At 46.5% G+C, this 19,928-nt stretch overlaps 1 protein-coding gene across 7 annotated transcripts in view; it reads left to right on the top strand.

Annotated features, from left to right (window-relative positions):
• BRD3 (bromodomain containing 3) overlaps positions 1-19,928 on the top strand; it is a 42,554-nt gene that overhangs the window by 8,795 nt on the left and 13,831 nt on the right. For 4 of the 7 annotated variants that reach the window (XR_014685089.1, XR_014685090.1, XM_084494305.1 and 1 more), the window contains exons 2-6: positions 7,787-8,103; positions 10,288-10,425; positions 11,405-11,552; positions 12,770-12,984; positions 14,666-15,037. Coding sequence is in view for 2 of the 7 variants with exons in the window: in XM_084494305.1 (XP_084350431.1) it covers positions 7,903-8,103; positions 10,288-10,425; positions 11,405-11,552; positions 12,770-12,984; positions 14,666-15,037 (1,074 nt within the window). In the remaining 5 variants the exon portion in view is untranslated. Of the gene's footprint in view, positions 1-7,786; positions 8,104-10,287; positions 10,426-11,404; positions 11,553-12,708; positions 12,985-14,665; positions 15,038-19,928 lie in introns of those variants that run through there. The other 3 variants (XR_014685088.1, XR_014685091.1, XR_014685092.1) reach the window with 3 other exon arrangements.

Raw genomic sequence — 19,928 nt, 5'->3', positions numbered from 1 at the left:
TCAGAGCAATTGCAACCCCAAGAATAGGAGCACCCACAAGCCTGCCTCTTTGAAAACAGACCTCCCAACCCCAGGTAGCACCTAACCTTCTGTTTAACTTTCTCTCACCCTAACAGACCCCTAGAGAAGGGGTTGAGCCAGGCTGAGGGGCCAAAAAGCGTGCAGAGCCTGAGTTTGTGTCTTTGCCTAAACCTTCCTTCGAAAGAGGTTTATCTCGATGGAGCAATTAGTTGTATCTTGTAGGTGATAAGTTTTGCAAAACCCATCTGCGGAGAGGCGCGGAGCCGCAGAAACCGTGCAGCTGAGCGAGAGGGGAAAGTTGCTCAGCGCTTCGCAGGATGGGGCTTGAAGTGGTTACTGAATCACGGAGACGCTGCGATGCTGTCGGGGCTGTGGTTTACACCATCCTTCCAATGCGCCTTCAGCCACGTTCCTGCCTCCCCTGGGTCCCCCCCCCTTCCCGCTCCTGACATGTTGGGAGCTTGTATGGTATGTGGCTGCGTGCCAGCACCTTCCCAGCATTTTCTTTTTGCCTGGCGCCCGAGGCTGCAGGGCTTCTGCTACACATGCGGGGCTTTGGGGCGCTGCAATAACCCCTCTACCAGTTCTGCACGTTGCCACAGAAGCCCTCGATGTGAAGGTGTGGTGCCAGCAGGCGTGTCGCAGTGCGTTACGTACGAGAGGGCACGTGCCCAGAAGCAGGCTCACCTTATCTCCTTTCTCTCTGAACCCTGACTGCCGGCTGCCTGGCGTCTCTCCGGCTCTGCCCACGATTGCGAGGCGGTGTGGGTTCAACCTTCTGGGTCATGCAAGGTAACTTCATCGCATCTCTGCTTTGCCCTGCTAGGAAGAAGTGGCACGAGCAGACTCTGCCCGGGCATGTGAGTCTCCCAAACACTTGCCTTTCTGTTACAAATCTCTGTAATGAAAATGAAAGCTGAAACAGCCCCCCCCCTTTTTTTTTTTCATTGCCACAAACGGGTAATTGGTTTATCTTGTGAAAGACACAACCACTAGAGCTTTCCTGTTAAGCACCTACCCGTTCCTGTCCCACAGATTTGACTCAGTCTTCCCAGAGTATCACGTGCAAGCCACTAGCTGCTTTGTCCACTCTGAAACTTCTTCATAGGTTACTTCTACTGCTACAGCTAAGCTTTCATTAATGTTTTCATTATAGGTCACCTAGCTAACTTGCTGACATGCTTCCAAGAAGACTTTTTGTAAGTGCAGTTCACTTTATTTCACAAGTCTTAATCCAATCCTCAGCTCAGAATGAGGTCTCAAGCTGGCTGAACTCCCCTAGTGAGGAATCCAACACAGAGTGAACTCCCTAACCAGTCTGACACTCGTCTTTCCTCCTGTAGCCTTGTTAACAAAAGTGCACATAACTGAAGGGCTTGCACACAACCAACATATGGCTGAGTTAAAATTTGTCTGTTCTCAGAGAACCACAAGATGGTAGGGCTGGAAGAAATGTCCAGAGGTCATTTTGTCCTTCGCCCTGCTACCAAATAAGATCAACCGTGCCTAATCCATTACTGAGGGTGGTTGTCTAAACTGTTCTCAAAAGCAAATTCAAAGCTATGAAAATAAACTTGTTATACTGTGAAACATCACTCCCTGCACTTGAAGCTGCAGCCTTTAGAAAGCAGTTGAGCCCCATATGATTTGTGTTGCAGAAAGTATGTGACGTGCATCTCAATTCTTGCTCAGACTCGGGAGGTGCTTTCGGTGGTTTTAGCAGCTCGGTGGAGAGAAATGCTTTGGCCCATAATTATCAGAAGAAATTTTTTACCTGGGGTGCCAAGAGCAGTGCTCGTAGAAGTCCCCAGTGCTTTTATAGTTAGGGTAAAGTAACTTTTGGGTACCCTGAAGTTTGAAGGTGTGATGTAAGGCATCTTGAGTTGTGGGAAATGCTGAGTATGTGTCGGAACTGCAAGCCCTTGAAATTAACAGCTACACCTCTGGCTAACTCTTATCTACCAGTGAGGCTCCTCGCTGAGGAAACACCTGCCTTTGTGTTAGCTAAGGAGAAATCAAGGGTGGGAAATCCATCCATAGCATCCAAGGAGCCTTCAGCTAACCAAGCCAGAAGCGAAGGAACCCGGTTAGTCTGCTGTGATCTCCCTCCCTCGTGCAGAAGTAAGCAAAGTGCACAGTTATGTCTGTGAGTCTTGGGATGTTACTGGGGCTGTGCTCAAAATAACGTACACAAAAGGCAAATCTCTGCGTGGAATTAACGATGTGGGAGACGAGAAGGACAGCTGAATGGACTTTCGGAGTGCAAAGCTGCACTTGCGAGCCAAATTGCTGTTTCCTGCAGTGAGGCCAGGTGCAAACGCTTCATCCCCAGCTCGGAGGGGGCAGCATCTTGTGTGCAGCGTGCGTGTGTCTGCCAGGGCAGCGCTGGCTGATAAAGCAAATCATCTGCCCTCGAGCCTTGGTCTTAAATTGCAGATCCCTGTGCGTTTAAAGGGAACGTTCATGCTGACATGGAGTTAGTGGGGAGTAAAAGCTGCCTGAAGTTCGGTTCCTATGCAGGGCTGTGAAGAAGGAAGAGCATCTGCATCATCACACACCTGCCCTGTTTCTCTCCGAGGAGCCTGGAGGAGAGGCGTTGTGTCCCTTGCTTTCTGCAGCCAGAGGCATGAAATGGATACAACTACCCTCACTTCATGATACTTCATGATCTTACCTGAGGTTAAGGTTGTGTTAATGGGTAGATTTTGGGGGCCGTATGGCTCACGTACTATAATGAAGGGTAATGCAGCTGTCTCCAAGATGAATGGAAATCATTCCTGGGGATATAAAGAGGGGTGGATCAGGCAGTTGGTTGCTTTAGGGATCTTTGGACTCCATACCCTCATTTTCTTTCTGGAGATACTGTATTGTAAAGGTAATGGAAGCTGCTCAGTTTGGACAAAAAGAGATTTCTGGGTAGGAAATGGCTTGCTAACAGGCACTTGAGAGAAAAGCAATATTCCCCTCATTTGGGTGGTGTTTGATTTACCCAAGTGGATTTCTGGGTTCTCCAATAAACCAAATTCACTTGCTGCTTCTACTAAACTTTGCCTGGCCACAGTTAGAATCGAATGCTCTGTACTTTCAGTTCCCGTTGCTATTCAGCATCTTCCTGCTGAAGTGGCTTATGTACCGAGCAATATATGCGTAATCACAGTGGCATCAAGATAAAAAGAATCTCACTCTTCAGTTAGGCAACTCAGGAAAGGCTGGGAAAGCAGTTCTGCTCACCGCCCTTTGCATGCTTTATAACCAAATAGCCATGTGCTTTTCTGCCTTGGCAGCAATCTGTGTTTGCGGGGATTTGATTGAAGGGCAGCCTTTCTCATAACCCCAGTTTCTAATTTCTGCACCTCCGAAGCCATAAGAGCATGCTGAACCTCTCCCATGGCTGTAAGAAAGTCTGGGCAGCGCGAGCACGGCCCGGTGGCTTCTCCGAGGTGGGGAATAACACACGATGACAAATCTGACCACGTTTTCAGCTATTGCTGCTGTCCAGGAAAAGGGACCAAGCGTCTGCTCTGGTTGTTGCACAGAGCTGAGGTGGGGCAGTAATGCTTGGAGAGTAGAGAGCAGGTGCCCGCTCCAGCTGCCCTGCTGTCTCTGCGTGCTTCTGGCTCCATCCTACCTTCAGAAAAGCTCAGCCTCTGCTTTTCACGTCTGCTTGAGCAGTGCTACCTCGGAGGTGGTGTTTCTCTGAGGATTTAGGCTCTGTCTGGGGGTCAGGGCTCTGCCACGGGCTCGCTGGGGGTGCCCAGGCAAATCACATCGCCACCGTGCATGGCAAGCACTGGCTCTTCAAGCAAGGAACAGGGTCTTGCTGTGTGCCTGCAGCGTGCTTGGAGCTAAGGGACCCTGATCTGTGCCCAGCCCCTGCTACCAAATTGTCAACCTCAGCGCAGATGAAGATGAGGTCAAGGAACATCTATTCAGCTTGATAATTTTCCCTGATAGGAAGATTTATGTGGCTGCTCCTGGCTGGGTTGGAGTTGCACCAGTTTTTGGTCGAAGTCCAAGTAACCACGCAGAAATACTACAGGGCAGAAAGAGAAAGTTGTTGGGCTCGCCTGATAGCATAAAGCTCGCTACCTTCTAATTTTGCAATCAAAACAAACACCTTCCTGTGCTGCAGGAACAGCAGCAAGGGACGGAGCCATCCGTTAAATGTTCTGCCTTGCCAAAGGAAGTGGCAGAACCGTTAGCTGAAGCAGCAGGCTTGCTGGCACTGTGCACATTTCATGGGGCTTTATAGCTTATTTTAAAACAGTCTCCACCACTGCAGACAGTCTGTGGGTAGCATCAGCTGAGTCAAATGTTATCCTACTAGGACAGGGAATTATTAACATGTTTTCTCCGTGCCAACTGTCTCTCCGCTGACTGACCCATGCAAGCAGCTCAGTGAAACAAATGTTTTTGAAAAACAACAACAGAAAACAAACTTCCAGCCTGTGTTTTTTTTTGATGGGTGGTTTGGCTGAAGGACAAGCCAAACCCCATAGCTTTGCTGGATGCCACGCTTGAGGTTGCAACTTAGCACAAAAGGACAGACTTAAACTCCACAGAAGCAGGATTTATTGGAAAGTTTGGGTTTGGGTTTTGCTTTTAATTATCTCCTCAATCTGGGGTGGGTAAGAACGAGGAGAAATGCACAATGTGGCAAGCAGTGTGCGCTCTTTGTTTATGGCAGCAAAGGGCGTACTTCAAATTTGTAATATCAGACGTGTGGCCAGAAAAATCAAGGACAGCTTCTGTTACTTGAACCTTACAGGTCTGCGGAGCAGGAGAAGTAGTAACTTAAAATTTTAACTTTAAGTAGTAATTACTTCTGGGCTAAGAAGTCCAACCTTAGGCCCTCAGTGGAAAATGCACGTGCTGTCTGTGCCAGGGCAGGTTTTGGCAGCCTTCCTTCCAGGTTTGTGCAGCACCTCGTGCAGTGAGGTGCTGCACAAATAGTTTAACTGTTGATATTCATGCAGTTTCAGAAGATGCTGAAGCTCTTGGACCAGAGCTGTGTATTTTAATTCTACAATTAAATGGGGCAATTTGTGGAAGTCTGCTTGATTTCTGTGCAGGAGTCTGCTTAAGTGTCATGTTGGATGATTTGACTGAGAGGTCGAGAAGGTCAGAGGGTCATGCCTTCGCTTTCTTTGTATAATAAGTGAGGTCTGACAGCTAGTAAATGTCTCACTCGGGGCTGTAGCCTCTGAAAACATTGTCATGCACTCTGCTAGGAGGTGGGACATTGCCAAAATATCTGTACCCTCAGCTTCAGATTTCTCCTAATCCTGCTTTTTTTTTTTTTTTTCCTTTTTTAAGAAGTACTATTTTGAAACTTTAAAAAAAACGGAAATAAAAATTAAATAAATAAAAAATAAAAATAAGGGATGATCTGATATCTGCAGCTTCCCTGGCAGATGATGAGGAATCTGATGGAGTAAGGGTTAAAAGGCTGCAGTGAGATGAAGGTGCATTAAAGCTGCGTTTATGGCAGGAGCAGATACTTCCAGGTAGCTATTCCTGTCTTTCAGCTGCAGGATCCGGAATTTCAATGACTGCTGCTAAGAGGCTTGGGGTTTGTAGCCACTCTTGGTTGCACTAAGTAATGAGTAGGAAAATGCAAGTTACAGAGGATCAGTTGTCAGAGGACTGGCTGAGCTGGCTGTCATGATTCACCCCCCCTACTTTTGCTAATGTTCTTAATTAAAATCCTTTCTGAGTTATGTCACTGATGACTATTACAGTCCGTTTAAGCGAGCCTTCTCTGGACGAGCAGCGCTGTGCACGTGAAGAGGCGGTGTGTGTGTGTCCCAGAGAGTTTGCAGGCTGCTGGGTGGAGCGGATGAAGGCAGAAAGGAAATACCATTCCCTCCGTGGCACAGATGAGGAGCCGTGGTGTGAAGATCCTGAATGCCTTGGCTGAGGTCAGAGGGGAAGTCTGGGAGAGGCAGGAGCCAGATCTGTTTTTTGAATTACGGGTCTGGGATTTGATGGAAATTTAAAAAATCCTCTCTGAAATGGAGCTTGAGAGGTAGAAGGAGGTGGAGAAATTGACGGAGAGAGGATTGTCTTATTTAACCTTAGGGTATTTAAGGGGAATACTTAAGTTATATACCGCTTAGTTTCAAACTTACAACTGAAATGCTCGGTAGCACTCGGAATTACTTTTCCACGCCAGCTCCATAAGAGCTGACCATGCAATTAACCCTAAAATAAAACCTAAAATAACCTGGGTCTGGATTCTGGAGCCAGGGACGCCTCGGAGCCAACCAAACTGGGCCAGAGCAAGGTGCACCCAGTGCCTGCAGCACCCAGAGCACTTGGGTGTCCCTGGCACCCAGCGCGGTGGCCGCTCTGCACCGTGGTCCCTGGCTCACAATGCCACCGGGCTTCCAGAACGCAGTCCTGGTTACGGGATGCTGGAATGCAGATACCTCTGCTGCCTGGGCAAGCCTGAGAGGACGGCTACTTAAACATCCCTCTGTGTCGCAGATCTGTTTATGTTTTGTACACATCTATTTTTGTAAAATTTCCCTAAATTAGGCATGTGTTTACTTTTTGCCATCGTCTAATCAGCAGCTCAAAGGGTAAGTTGACGTTCTATATTTAGTCCAGACATTCAGTAGAGATGATTAGGGAGGTATCAAGGAAGAGTTATTTTTCTAGGATGCCTTAATATTCTCTCCTTGCATTACTGCAGTTTCTGTCCCTGCTCATGTTTCTATGTGCAAGAAAGAAGCATATGTCAGTGAGAGTATATTTGTGGTTTTCTGAACGTATTTGAAATAATCTGCCTCTAGAAAGTGACTGTGGTCTGTGTGCCATAAGAAGCATAGCTACAGTTCTGATACGAATTGAAATATCAAGTGTTTACAGAAGATGACACAGCAGAGCTGTTTACCATATGGTATACAAGAAACAGTGATACTAGACCATTTTTCCGCTGGAGTTTGCCAGGGAAAAATAGGATAAAATATTGCAATTTGTGTATTCTTCTGTGTTTCGTGCATGCCTTGGGAGAGCATGGCAGTGCTCTCTTAGCCAGCTCATGGAAAGCAATATAACACTAATTATCATTTATATTGAACCTGTATCTTCCATATGAAACTTCCATGAGGGTCCGGTTAATTGGGCATAGTAAGAGACATACTAAGACATTTGAGATTCAAAGCAGAGATTGCTTCCAGTTAGGATGTTCCTGGTGCCTTTTTCATTTACGGCTGATCACAGCACTTCTCTGCAGGCCTGCTCACTTCTCTTGGTGGAGATCTTCTGACAGCTGGAGTCAGCTCTTGATTGTGGGATCTTAGAGAACCATTGTACCAGTGTGGAAGCGTGCAAGCTGGCTCAGTGCCACCCAGCATGGGTCCAGAGACAGCATAGCTATGTTTACATGGGGCTGCGTGCTACGGACTTACTGGCTTGAGTCAGCACATTCATGGGAGTTTCTGCATTACATCCCGGCTGTATTCTTGTGCTGCCCCGTGTGTATTTGTACAATGATGCTCTCTGACCTAGATAAAGCAAGAACCAGTCCTGCGAAGCTTACTGGCTCTCTGCAGGCTTTGAATTTGGGAATTGCTGTTCCCACTCTCTCTTGGGTCTTGAGCTATGCCCATCATCAAGGTGACAAAGTTTGTTACAAAGAATGAAGCAGATGGGGTAAAGAGCTTGAATTAAGACGCTTCTACTGCTGATAGTGCTTGAATGTGCCTACCTTAAATAAGTACCAGCATTTACACGTTGTCCTCTTCCTCGTTTGCTGTAGGTTGCATGGTTGGACCCTGGAAATGGGATGTCAGTCCCATTCAGGGAGCATAAAGGAAGAAGGAAAATCTCCCAGTTGCTGCCGCTGTGACAGCGAGTGAGAGCAAGAGCAGGAAAATGTCGACAGTCACATCAGCAATTCAGGCTCCTCAGGGCCCTGTGAATCCGCCGCCTCCGGAGGTCACTAATCCCAATAAGCCTGGCCGGAAGACCAACCAGTTGCAATATATGCAAAATGTGGTTGTAAAGACCTTGTGGAAGCATCAGTTTGCTTGGCCTTTCTACCAACCTGTTGATGCAATTAAATTGAATTTACCGGTACGTATCTACCGTCTTCTCGGTGTTGTGTTCTTGGAAAGCTGCATGTTAATCGGATCGGTTTTCTGATCCCCGGGTCAGAGTGGTAAGGTTGCTTTTGGAGATGACCTCGAATGTTCTCAGACTCACTGAAGTCGAAGATTATATTTTACAGAGCTTGCAAGGTGCAGGTCTCTGAAGGAGAAAACTGCTCCTGGCTTGGTGAGGGAAGGAAACACCACACAGGCAAGCTGCCTTAGAGCAACTGAAGCACAGTGCTTAGTTTGTGGCTTGCCTGTGGTTACTGTTGTGTGTCTTCCCCCCAACGCCGTGTCCCACCTCTGTCCAATTTGAGTGACAGACCTAAAGTCTGTGCTCTGCTACCCGTGCTCTATGGAGCATTTGGTACTAGGCTAAGAGCGACTTGTGTTTCCGATAGGCCTTCCTGGATCTGACACTGACTGCAGGGATGAGGGAGTCAGGAGAAGCTAATTGCCAAGCATACTTGGAGTGAAGTGGTTTCAAACACCATACTGGAAGCAGAACTAACAGAACAGTTGTATTTATCCATCTGCCTCCTGTACTTAATGATATATATATAAATATATATACACACACATATATCCTGTCTCTGTCAGACCAGGTAGTACAAGACAAAGCCAGGATATTCATAAATGACAAAAGTGAGTTAATTAGCTTAATTCCAGGGAACAGAACCACACAACATTCACCTCTTCAGAGTGGTCCTGTAGGTGTGAAAACTCAGCCCTGGAGGCAAGCCCCCATCCACCTGCCTCACTTAAACACGGAGCCCCCCATGTGCCCTGCTGGCTGTTCCTCCAGGCAGCCCATTACGAAGTCATTACAGAATTACTCTGACTGCTCTGAACCCAAGGATTGTGGATAGGATTGAGGGAGCGTGGTTCTGGTATGTTAGCTCTGGAGAGCTACAGTTACTGCAGGTTATGACCTGATTTTATGGACTGGGTCAGGAGTCCTTTGAACTCAGTAATTTTGTTAATGGGTGCTATTTAAAGTGATAATCGAAAGAGTAAAACACTTAACACATGTATAATGTTTCACTAGGTCTGTGCTCCTATGTGTCTTCTTTTTATGGATTTAGTTTCTCAGAGAGACATTTTGAAGTGGCTTTAGGGCAGGTTACCAAAAAGGAGGAGTCAGTTGGAAGTGTAATTGTTTTTCACATGTTTCAAAGCAAATCTGCACAAGCCCAGCAACCAGCAGGATTGCCTCTTCTGTCCCAGTGTGCCTTGCCTGAAAAAAGTTGGTCTCCTGGGTTGTGCCTGAGGGTTGGGCTCAGAGCGGCTCGGGGCTGTATGTGGCTTTGTGTGCACATGCAGTGAGAGGCACTGCTGCCTTTCTTTGGAATGAGAAAATTACAGCATATAACCTCGCGTGTCTGCAGTGTCTCCAGACTAATCACAGCCTCTACAGATGCTTGAGACCAGCCCAGAGAGAAACTGGGTTAACACGTGGAAGCCTTTGGAGACCGTTCCCAGAGAGTCACTGAAGATTTTAGTGCAGTCTTAGCCAGAGCTGGCACTGATAAACCTCTGTAAGTGCCGAGCGTTTCAGAGGCAGTCTTTTAAAAAGGCAGGCAGAATTGCTGTTTCCCAAACTGCTGCTGCCAGTTCACTGTTGAACTGAACACAAGCCAAAGATAGTGCTGCCCCTGTTATCCTGACTTCTGGTCCCACGCAAGCACGAATTGCATCACTGCGGTGTTAGCCAGATGCAAAGAGTGTCACTGTCCCGCTCTGCAGCACAATCTGCAGTGGCATCTGTGACCTCAGTGAAGGGATATCAAGGTTTCCATCAATTTCCAGATAGAGCTGCTCAGAAAGCGTGTTTTCTTCCACATATCACTGTTACTATCTTCCCTGTCCAGCTGTCCCTACAAAAAAGCTGGTAATGGCCACGCAGCTGTTTGTGTGTTCGAGCATGTACTGGGGGGAGCTGGTGGTTGTACAGGGGGATCTGATGCCTTGTAGTCAAGTTCCTAATGATAGGTTAAGGGCTACAAATTAGAAAATAAAAGTAAAGGTGATATTTGCACTTTGCACAAAAATACGGGGATGTGTATTTTTGGGGAGGGGGAAAGAGGAGAAAGCTGGGACTCGAGAGAGATGTGAACACACTATCTTTATACCAGGAGATGTAACATCTTTCCTGTTTCTCCAACAGGATTATCACAAAATAATAAAAAACCCCATGGACATGGGGACTATCAAGAAGCGCCTGGAACATAACTATTACTGGAGTGCCAGTGAATGTATGCAGGATTTCAACACCATGTTTACAAATTGTTATATTTATAACAAGGTAAAGAGCCCAGACAAGCACTTAGCTGGGGCACTGCCTAGGAAAAAAAACACCTACAATTGTTACAGTGCAGGTTTTGAACAGGGCAGCTCCTTTGTGCTACAGGCCCTCCTTGCAAGGATTGAAAATGCCACTAATTGCAACCACATTACTTGAAATGCACAAAGCTGTCTTTGTGCTGTGTCTTTCTTCCCTCACAGCATTTAAAATGGCAAATGTGCCTTTTAATTATATGTAGATTGCTGTTTGGGGGTTATGTAGCAAGTTTTTACTCCTCTTATTTTCATTTAGGAATTCTTCAAGGTAAACTAAGGTTTATGCAGGTGTTTTGTGTTATTAGCTCTAAGTTTTACAATACTTGTCTATCAGTAACTAGTGTCTCCTGCCTCTTTTAGCAGCAGAGAGCAGTTCAGTAAGTTGCGTAACTCTGTCCTCTGCTGAGCCTCTTCCATACTTGTACACCTTTAGATTGCTTATTATTATTTTGGGTTTGGCTTATTTGCTGTTTTGTTAGCTTGTTAAAAGCCAGGGTTTTTTTTTGTTTCTTACAGTGGTTTGTCATCATTGACCCATTCTGGAGAACTAGCTGAAATAAACAAATTAATTAGTATAAGCCACAGACTTTATGTTTACGCTTTTCTCTAGGACCTGTTGGCAAGCAGGGAGGACAGCTCATCTGTTCCAGTTTTCTGCTTCCACGCTGATGCACAGGATGCTAGCTGTCAGGCTTCGGCTGGAAGTCCTGATATTCTCTGGATGTAGCCTATTTAGAGGCTGTGATTATTGCATTGTAGACTGGATTAGACAAGCAGGAGAGCAGTGTACAAGGAGGGAGAAGAGCTAGGCTGTTTATTGTCAGTTCAGTGGATACCATCATTTATTTGAAGGGCAGTGTCACTGGGGATTTCAAAACTTGATCTTGAACCTCTTGGCTTTTAATGAGCAGATGACGCAGCTCAGGCTTGTCTTCTTCCTGCAGCCCACAGATGACATCGTTCTCATGGCCCAAGCCCTGGAGAAGATATTTCTGCAGAAGGTTGCTCAGATGCCTCAGGAGGAAGTCGAGTTGTTACCCCCGGTTCCTAAAGGCAAAGGTCGTAAGCCGTCAGCAGGCACACAGAGTGCAGGTATTAACCCGATCCGGTGACCATAGATGTTACAAGCCTGTTGGTAAGGCCTGATCCATGTTCTAAGCTGCATGACTTTGCAAATGGTGCAAAAGGCTAGGAAAGGAGCGTGTAGCCTAACAGAGCAGCGGAGGAATGCAAGATGCATAGATAACGTTCACCCGGTGTTTCAGGGCTTGTCTGTCCTAATGCCACTCTCCATTTGTCACACGAACATCTTGCCATCTGATGTTTCCATCTGCACAACGCTTCAGTGAAGGAGGGCAGTGCTGTTGCTTTCTGTGTGCAAAGAGGAAGCCAAGGCAAGAAGAGACAAGGTAGTTAGACACACCAGCCTGCTGCAAGTGACACACCGTGGTGCAGGGTGCCTTTATACATCGGGGTTTATACAACTCACCCAAGGTCCCAACAGAAATCCGACACAGCAGAGACACTAAATCTTGCCAAACTCCTAAACCCCAGATAGTTTTTCTTTTGCACACACGGTTGCAACATCACAGAATAAAGCGTGATGGACCATAAAGGATTTATTAAGCTATTGCAAAAGGCTGTGTAGACTATTGTATATCAGTCAAAATTAAGTTTAGTTCAGTTTACCCTGAGTTGATTTTAAATGGATTTAAGATGAAAACATCCAAAAGCAGGGTAAAACAGTTCATAAAGGAGCTTGTGTTGGCTGAATTAAATTGTTGAAAGTTTTTTTTTCTGTAAACAAAGTCTAATTGTTGTGCTGGAAAAGTCAACTGTTCCTCTTTGTTTTCCCACATCTCAGGTGCCAAATGGAGCTGCAACTTTATCCAAGCTGAGAGAAATTTGTAACGATGTGTATTCTCAGCATCCTTTGCTGAACGCAGCTATAAAAACATGCAGGCATATCGATACTTTAGTTATTAGTTATTATATATCCTGTTTAATTTTATTTTAGTAGGTAATTCTTTAACAATTCAAGCATAGTGTAAGAGACATTTGCCTGGCTACCTGGAGTTTAGGCACCCAGCTCTCTTTTTTCATTGTATAACTTGTTGGCCTCTGGGTAATGGCACCAAGCAAATCACACACGGTGTCCTTTGTGCTCTTCCTGTGGCCCCGAACTGGGATCCTTTTGCCAAGCCTGTGACTGTATAATCCAGCAGCACCGGTGTCACTTTGTTCACAGTGTCCTGTCGGCGTTTGTAACCGTCAATACATTGCAGTGTTTTCACTTTGTCGTTTGAAAGGAGCGCAGCAAGCAGTGGCCGTGTCTTCCGTCTCCCCGCCGGCCCCGTTCCAGAACGTCCCTCCAGCTGTGTCTCAGACGCCCGTCATTGCTGCCACCCCTGTGCCAACCATCACTGCTAATGTCCCGCCTGTCACTGCCCCTCCTGCCGCTGCTCCCCCTCCGCCTGCTGCTCCGATAATGCCTGTGGTTCCTCCTACGCCACCAGTAGTCAAGGTAAATGGAGAACTTGACCCCTTCCTCTTCAGAAGGCAGGATTGCTGAGCAGTGCTTTATTTTCATCCCCTTACTGCTGGTTGTGTGCATAACTTCTCTGCATTTGACTCCTTGGCCACTGTTGTCCCTTTGGGATGTGCTCAGACAAGGGCTTGCTGTCAAGTTGCAGTGGGTTCAGAAACGTTTTGCTAGTTTTACTGCACCCCAGCTGAGGTGCTGTCACCTGTAATTGCTCCAGCTCAGTTACGAGCTCTCATCTGACCTCAGCCTTAGCCAGTGCTCCCTCAATCAGAAGGCTGCTGGAGGTTTCCCCTGTTTTCCTCCATATAACCCAAAGCGTGTCTTCCCTCTGGAACTGAATCCCTGATTTTCCTGGGACTATTCCATTAAGGTTTGCACACCCCAGCACTGGGAATGTTCCTCTCTGCCACAAACGAGGTCACGATAAGCCTTTCACTCCAGTTGGAGGAGACTGATGTTGCCTACAGGTTTTGGGTACATTAGCTCTGTCTTCCTTTCTGAGTAATCTCCTGGGAGGTGTCACTAGTGTTGCACTATTTAATATGTTAATTTATGGGTAAATGAAAATGTTGCTCTAAATAACCGGAATTTTCCTAGCAAGCTGTGTATTACCTAAAAAATAGTCAAAGCGTAGCTCAAAGCTCAGTTCTCTGAACTGATACATTAACTGCAAAAGTGTTGGTGCTGCCTGTTGTGAGGTTGCATGGGTCAGCAGAGCTCTGGATTTTTTTCTTATTTAACCCTATAGTTGGAGAATTACTAGGGGAATTGTAAGTCAGATCTTCTTGCAGCAATGCTGTGCTCCTCAGAAGCCTGTCTCATATTGCAGTTTCTGTTCAAATAACTTGCTTCTGAGAATCAGTTTAATTTTAAAACTCAAGGATGAACCCAGAAGTGAGTTTGCCAAATATGTACTGCAAAATTAATCTTGCTTGGGATTTACTTAAGATTTGCCTTAGATTTCCCCGGGGAACCTCCCTCCCCCTTTCTTGTTGTTGTTTCCTCCAGAGGAATAGATCCTTCTTAGGAGCACAAGAAAGAGCTGACTGGACAGTCACAGCTTGAATTTATGGGAGATGTATGTTTTATTTGCTTGAAGCAAAATCGTTAAATTCTTACTCTTGTCCGTAATAAACAATCTACCTTAGCACATCCCCTAAATACAAGGGAGTGAGGGCTCATGGGTCTTTGGTGATTAATATGCTTTGGTTCAGAACTTATAGCCTGATCCTGCCACTGGGGACTCAGACATGTGGTTAAGTTACTGACACTTACTAAGTCACCATGCATCAGCTGAGCTGCAGTAATCGACTGGGCGCACTCCTTTCCTTTGGCAAACATGAGGTAAGAGTCCTTAGTTTAAATCTCAGTGAAATACATAGAGCTAACACATTTTTCATCATGTTTGGGGTTGGGTTGGAGACGTGCAAATGGCTGGTTACTGTGGCTCAGATGACGTGTAGTAATACATTGTGTTGTGGTCACTGAATTGTGTGTCGAAACCTCTAGTCACAAGTCCCATTTATCCCAGGGAAATAATTGTGTTTTCTGTCAGAGGACAGGCAGATCGCAGAAATGAGGATGAATTGGGCTAGGTTTCTGCTAGCTTAGCGTGACAGCCGGGCATGCACTCATGAAGCCTGTCCATCTCCTGTTTCAGAAAAAGGGAGTGAAGCGAAAAGCGGACACGACGACGCCCACCACCTCTGCCATCACTGCCAGCCGAAGCGAGTCACCCACGCCCCTCTCGGACCCCAAACAGGCCAAAATCATCGCTCGACGGGAGAGCGGCGGCCGGCCCATCAAACCACCAAAGAAGGACCTTGAGGACGGAGAGGTCCCCCAGCATGCAGGGAAGAAAGGCAAACTCTCTGAGCACCTCAAGTACTGTGACAGCATTCTCAAGGAGATGCTCTCGAAGAAGCATGCAGCCTATGCATGGCCCTTTTACAAGCCTGTTGATGCAGAGGCCTTGGAACTACATGACTATCATGACATTATCAAACACCCCATGGATCTCAGTACTGTTAAAGTACGTCCACATTTACCACCTCTTTTGCAGGGTGTCACGGCCCTCTGGTTGCAGAGGACCGGCTCCTTCTGGGGGAGGGGGAAGGGACAAGGGTGGAAACTGAAACTGGATATCATCTGGATATTTTTATATTTTGTTTCCTTACCCTCTCCTTTTTTCCCCATAATCTGGGACTTTTTTTTTTCTGCCCTACAAAGCAGACTATATGATGGCATCCTCTTCTCTTTACGGATAGTCCAGCTATTTAAACTTGTGTTATTGGGATCGTGTTGCGCTCGGAGAAGAAGAGGTGCTGTATTTCATAGGATTCAATTAATAGTATCCCATTTCCAGAAACCGCTGCCTGGCTACTTGTTGGCATGATGCACGGTCCAGATAGGCTTACGCTGAGCAATTCCAGCTGGAACACGATGATCTGGTAGGCAGGGGGAGGGAATAATGTGATGCTTGTGTGGTACAAGATTGGCTCTTCAAGACTTTAGCTTAGCATGGTCCGATATTCAAGATGTTTTTCTCTATAGACTGGGCGAGTTTCTTAGCCCCTCCTAAATATCCACAGAGCAAAGCTGTGTCTTTCTAGTTCCCATTTCTGCTTGGCCATTGGAATTGATGTCAGCGGAGGTGAGACTTTCTTCCATGTGCAGGAAGTTAAGGTGCCTCTGCTGGCTTTCATGGGCATGCCAGGATTGTATTGCTCCCAGCTTGGCCAATGCCTAGAATTGTTTAAAATGTTCAGGTGACAAAAGGACAGCCTCATTCCTGATTCCTTACACCTTCCTTGGTGAAATCTTTCACAGTACCTGGCAGCAGCACATGGTGCTCTGATGTGCCGTTTCATTCAGCCATGATGCTGCAGGGGTTCTTACTGCAGATACAGCATTTCGAAGAGTATTTTAGTTGCATTATTTAATGGTGAAAGAATAGTCACAGAATCATAGAATCATGTCATCCCAGTCTGTGCGCTGAGGACTAGAGCAAGAGTTAGAAGTGTCTGAGTTAATTGCCATCCTGATGCCATGGTCCTTGGCAAGTTTCCCCATGCCTCTGTGCCTTAGTTTTCCCAGTCATAAAATGGGGATAAATAATATTTAACCTACCTCACAGAGCTGTTGGGAAGACATATATCTGGAAAGTGTTGCCTAAGTACTAAACATTATTATTGATTTGGTTTGTACAACGAAGGCCCTCTCTGAGCTGCCAAAAGTGCTGCAAGTGGGCTCTGGTGGAGCTGGGCGTGGGGACAGTTCATCTCCTGATCTTGCTGCGCCCTTGCTTTATTTACATAAACCAGTGCAATGTGCAGTATTTTCTTAGACTTGCAGTTAAGCCAAGTTGTATTAAAGGCCTGCAGCAATTTCCTGGGAAGAAAAGAGTGTACGAAGGGTGAGGTGAGCTGCGAGCAAGAAGGGGGAGCCAGAAACAAGTGGTAAAAGCAAGAGAAAGGGCTGGGTTGATCGGTGTAGTCTGGAGAGGTGGAGCACTGGTGCCTGGCTGGGATGTTCTGCTGACAGAGGAAGGTCCCAATGTTTTCTTGAGTAACTTTCCATTTTCTCTTGCTCTGAGCACGGATGAGGGAGGGAGAAGTTCCTGTCAGTTTTGGTTCTGCAGTTTGTTTGCCATCCTGCTAATTTTGGACGGCCAGTACTAGAGGCCTACTTAGTCCTTGCACGTTGCTTTAACGATATGACTGCATCCCTTGCTGTCAAGGTCTGCTCAATTCCCTTTGCAATGGAGTCATCTTTTTTTCCACTTGGCTTGAAGGTCCATCCATGTGGCTAGGATTATAGCGTAATTCAGGTTGGAGGAGACCTCAGGAGGTCACGATGTTTGGCGTACTGTGCATACAGTTATATCTGCCTGTGCTTATCATGGGCTGTGCCAAAATCAGCTCAGAGTTCCTGAAGTGTCCAGTAGCTTTAAAGTGTGTCTGGTTCACAGACGTGGCTGAGATGGGGAGAGGTGTCTCTGGCTCAGTGCAGCTGTAATTCTCGTTATCACACTAGAGGGATGCAGTTATTGATAACCTCTTCTCTACCTGTTTTGTGAAAACAATTAGATGATGGTGTCCTAGATGAAGTCATTCAGTTACTGTACTGGCGAACCTAGTCCTTTCAAGACGTGGTCTCAGCTCCGTCGCAGCTCCTTGACTTCATAGGGATGCCGTGGGTCTCTCCAGAGATACCTGCTGCCTGGTGGATCAAGCCCAGGTGAACGCAGTAAGATTACAGATGAAAGAAGTGGAATCCTGACTGTCAAAGCTGATATTTTCACACGTGACTAGGTGGCTTCTTGTTGCAAGGGCTTCTGTGCTGCGTTTTGCAAAAAGTAGCTGCAATGCTCTGATTTTTGGGGTTGGTGACTGCTTCATTCTTGAAACTCTTTGTGGTCCTAACTTTATTCTTTTTAAAAAGTGTCCATCTCTGCACTTCTTCTGCAAGTGCAGGTGATTCTTTTCCCTCTGTACTTTTGTAGTATAGGTCAGAAAGCTGGAGAAGAATTGCTGGCAGACCCAACAGAGTCTTTTGTATGTAAAGACTCTGGACTTGTCTTTCTACGTAGTAGATTTTTTTTTTAATAAACTTGTTTGAAGTGCTGTCTTGTATTGTTCTTTATGAAGTGTTTTGTTGTCGTTGCCCTTGGCCGATAGATCATGGCGTGACTTTTCTGAGATGCAGTCTATAATACGTTAAGTGCCTGGAACAGAAACCTGCCATTTGCAGGCAGGGCAGGTGTCAGGGGCTTTCTCTGTGGCTCTGAAAGGCTCGAAATGTAATTCTGCACGAGTGACAATGGTTGTGGTAAAGCAGTGCAAATAATGGCCTTCAGACTAATCTTGAAAGAATTACGTGAGGAACTAAAACATAAACATTGCTGCAGCTGCAGTGGATTCCGCAGTACCTGGCTGCTTGGAACTTCAGTTCTCTGCTTGTACCAAGTTTGATTTTTCACTAGGGAATACCTTTTCTGCCCAGGAGCATATTTTTTTCAGGCTGTGCGCCCAGCAGAGGTGTTCTTCGGAAGGATTTGGAGACGGTTTGCGTGGTGGAAGCAGCAGCTTGGTTGTTGTGGCTGTGCCGTGAGAGGTGGAGAGGCTGCAGCAGAGCAGGTCACAGCTGGGAGCTGAGGGTGTGCTGGGGTGCTGTGCTGGACTAGGACTGCAAGCAGGAAGATCTGAGGGCACAGGGGGTCTGCAGGGGTCTCGGTCGTCACAGAGCAGGCAAGAAGTGCAGAACTGTTTGGAGCAGAGAACAGATGAAACACGGGGAGGGAGAAAGGGAGAGAAGAGCATGGGTTATGCTTTAAAATCAAAGAGGCAGCAGCCTTAACTCCCCGAAGCAGTTGAAATGCTTGCTGTGAAGCTGGAGCAGTGCTGTGCTGCTGCTGTCCCATCCACAGGCGTGCAGGGCTCAGCTGCAGTGTGTTTGTGTCCACCACTGGTGCTGGGGAGCCTGGGCACGTGGAGGCAGGGTGCTGTGCCTGCTGTGCAGCACAGGATGAGGTCCTGCAGAGCCCAGCAGCAGGGATGTGGATGGCTCTGCCTTTGGTTTGCTCCACAGTGAACAAACAATGGTCCTTGCTGCGTAAGAGGATTTAGAAAGGTGTTTATTTTGGGAATAAAGTGCTACGTCCAGGGATCCGACTGTGCTTATTGGTTAGCTTTATGGCAGTGAATTGCTGTGGTTTCAGAGCAGCCGAGTCTTGGGGTCTTGAAAGTGACAAGAAGGCTCTTTGGGGAAATTTAGGAAGATTGCTTTAATTGTACCTATTCTAAAGTACAAATGCAGTTTCCCAAGGCAGCTCTTCTGGTTGAGGCAGTTTTTGTAGGGCACAAGTAGGCCCCCAGACTGATGTCTTTCCAGTCCTGCTATCTGTGTCTTCTGATTTGCCATTGTAAATGTTTAAAAAAAAAAAGCTAAACAGCTGAATATATCAAGGTGAATTTGTAACCCAAATATATTCCACCACATCGTTTTAAAATCCTTTCTTTTGTCAAGTTAATTTTTCTTTACACGAAAGCAGAAAAAAAAAAATCGACAGTTTAAAGCATTGGGCTATAAAACTGTTGGTTTTGGATGAAAGCAAAGCCTCAGACACTGAAATGTATTTCACAGGCTGTAATCAGCTGTTGAGCGTGCCAAACAAATACAAGCATATCAAAAAGGCCTTTCATGCAGCAAGACATCTTTTAAAATAAATGGACCCTTTCGTTCGAGCATATTGTTTTGCTTTGGAGTTGGCCTGAGACCCTTCTCAAACAAGGCCAGCTCTCCTTCAGACAGGAGAGGCACACAAATTGCGTTTCCCTCCCCATCTTTGTGCTGCAGTTCGGAGGCTTGCTCCTCATTTATTTTCCGAGGGAACGAGCTCTCGAGACAGGAGCTGGACAGGCGTCGAGCTGCAGCCCTGCGGGGAGGGATGCTGCAGGAGCCACCCTGCAGGCAGATGCCTCCAAAAGCTGTATCCCTGGAGGTGCAATTCTGCCTTACGTGGAGCAAAAGCAGTTTTAGGAGTCACTGCAATGTCTCAAAGTAATTCCGGTATCTGCCGTATTCAAAGCTGTGACATATGTTTAATTTCCATCGAACAAGTGGGAGTTTTTCTAGCCTAAGCCTAAGCACCCTGCCTTCTGCTCTGGTGGGGAAGGAGCCTTGCCCGATCACATCTGCAGCCCGACTGCCTGTCGCTGGGGGACACAGGTGCACAAGACATACAAAAGGGAGGCTGCGAGCACTTGGCAAACAGCGAGTGTCTTTAAAACCGTGTTTTTTAGATGCAAATGAAATCTAGTGTTAGCTTTTTAAAATTTCCTTTTGGTAGGGGCAATTGGAGCTAAGGTTTTATACGTGGTAGCAATACATGCATAAAATCAATTAAGTGCTAGGAATGCCAT

This window comes from Aythya ferina (genome assembly GCF_964211825.1).
Source record: "Aythya ferina genome assembly, chromosome: 20".
Taxonomy (NCBI): domain Eukaryota; kingdom Metazoa; phylum Chordata; class Aves; order Anseriformes; family Anatidae; genus Aythya; species Aythya ferina.
This window is presented reverse-complemented; position numbering and strand designations above follow the sequence as displayed.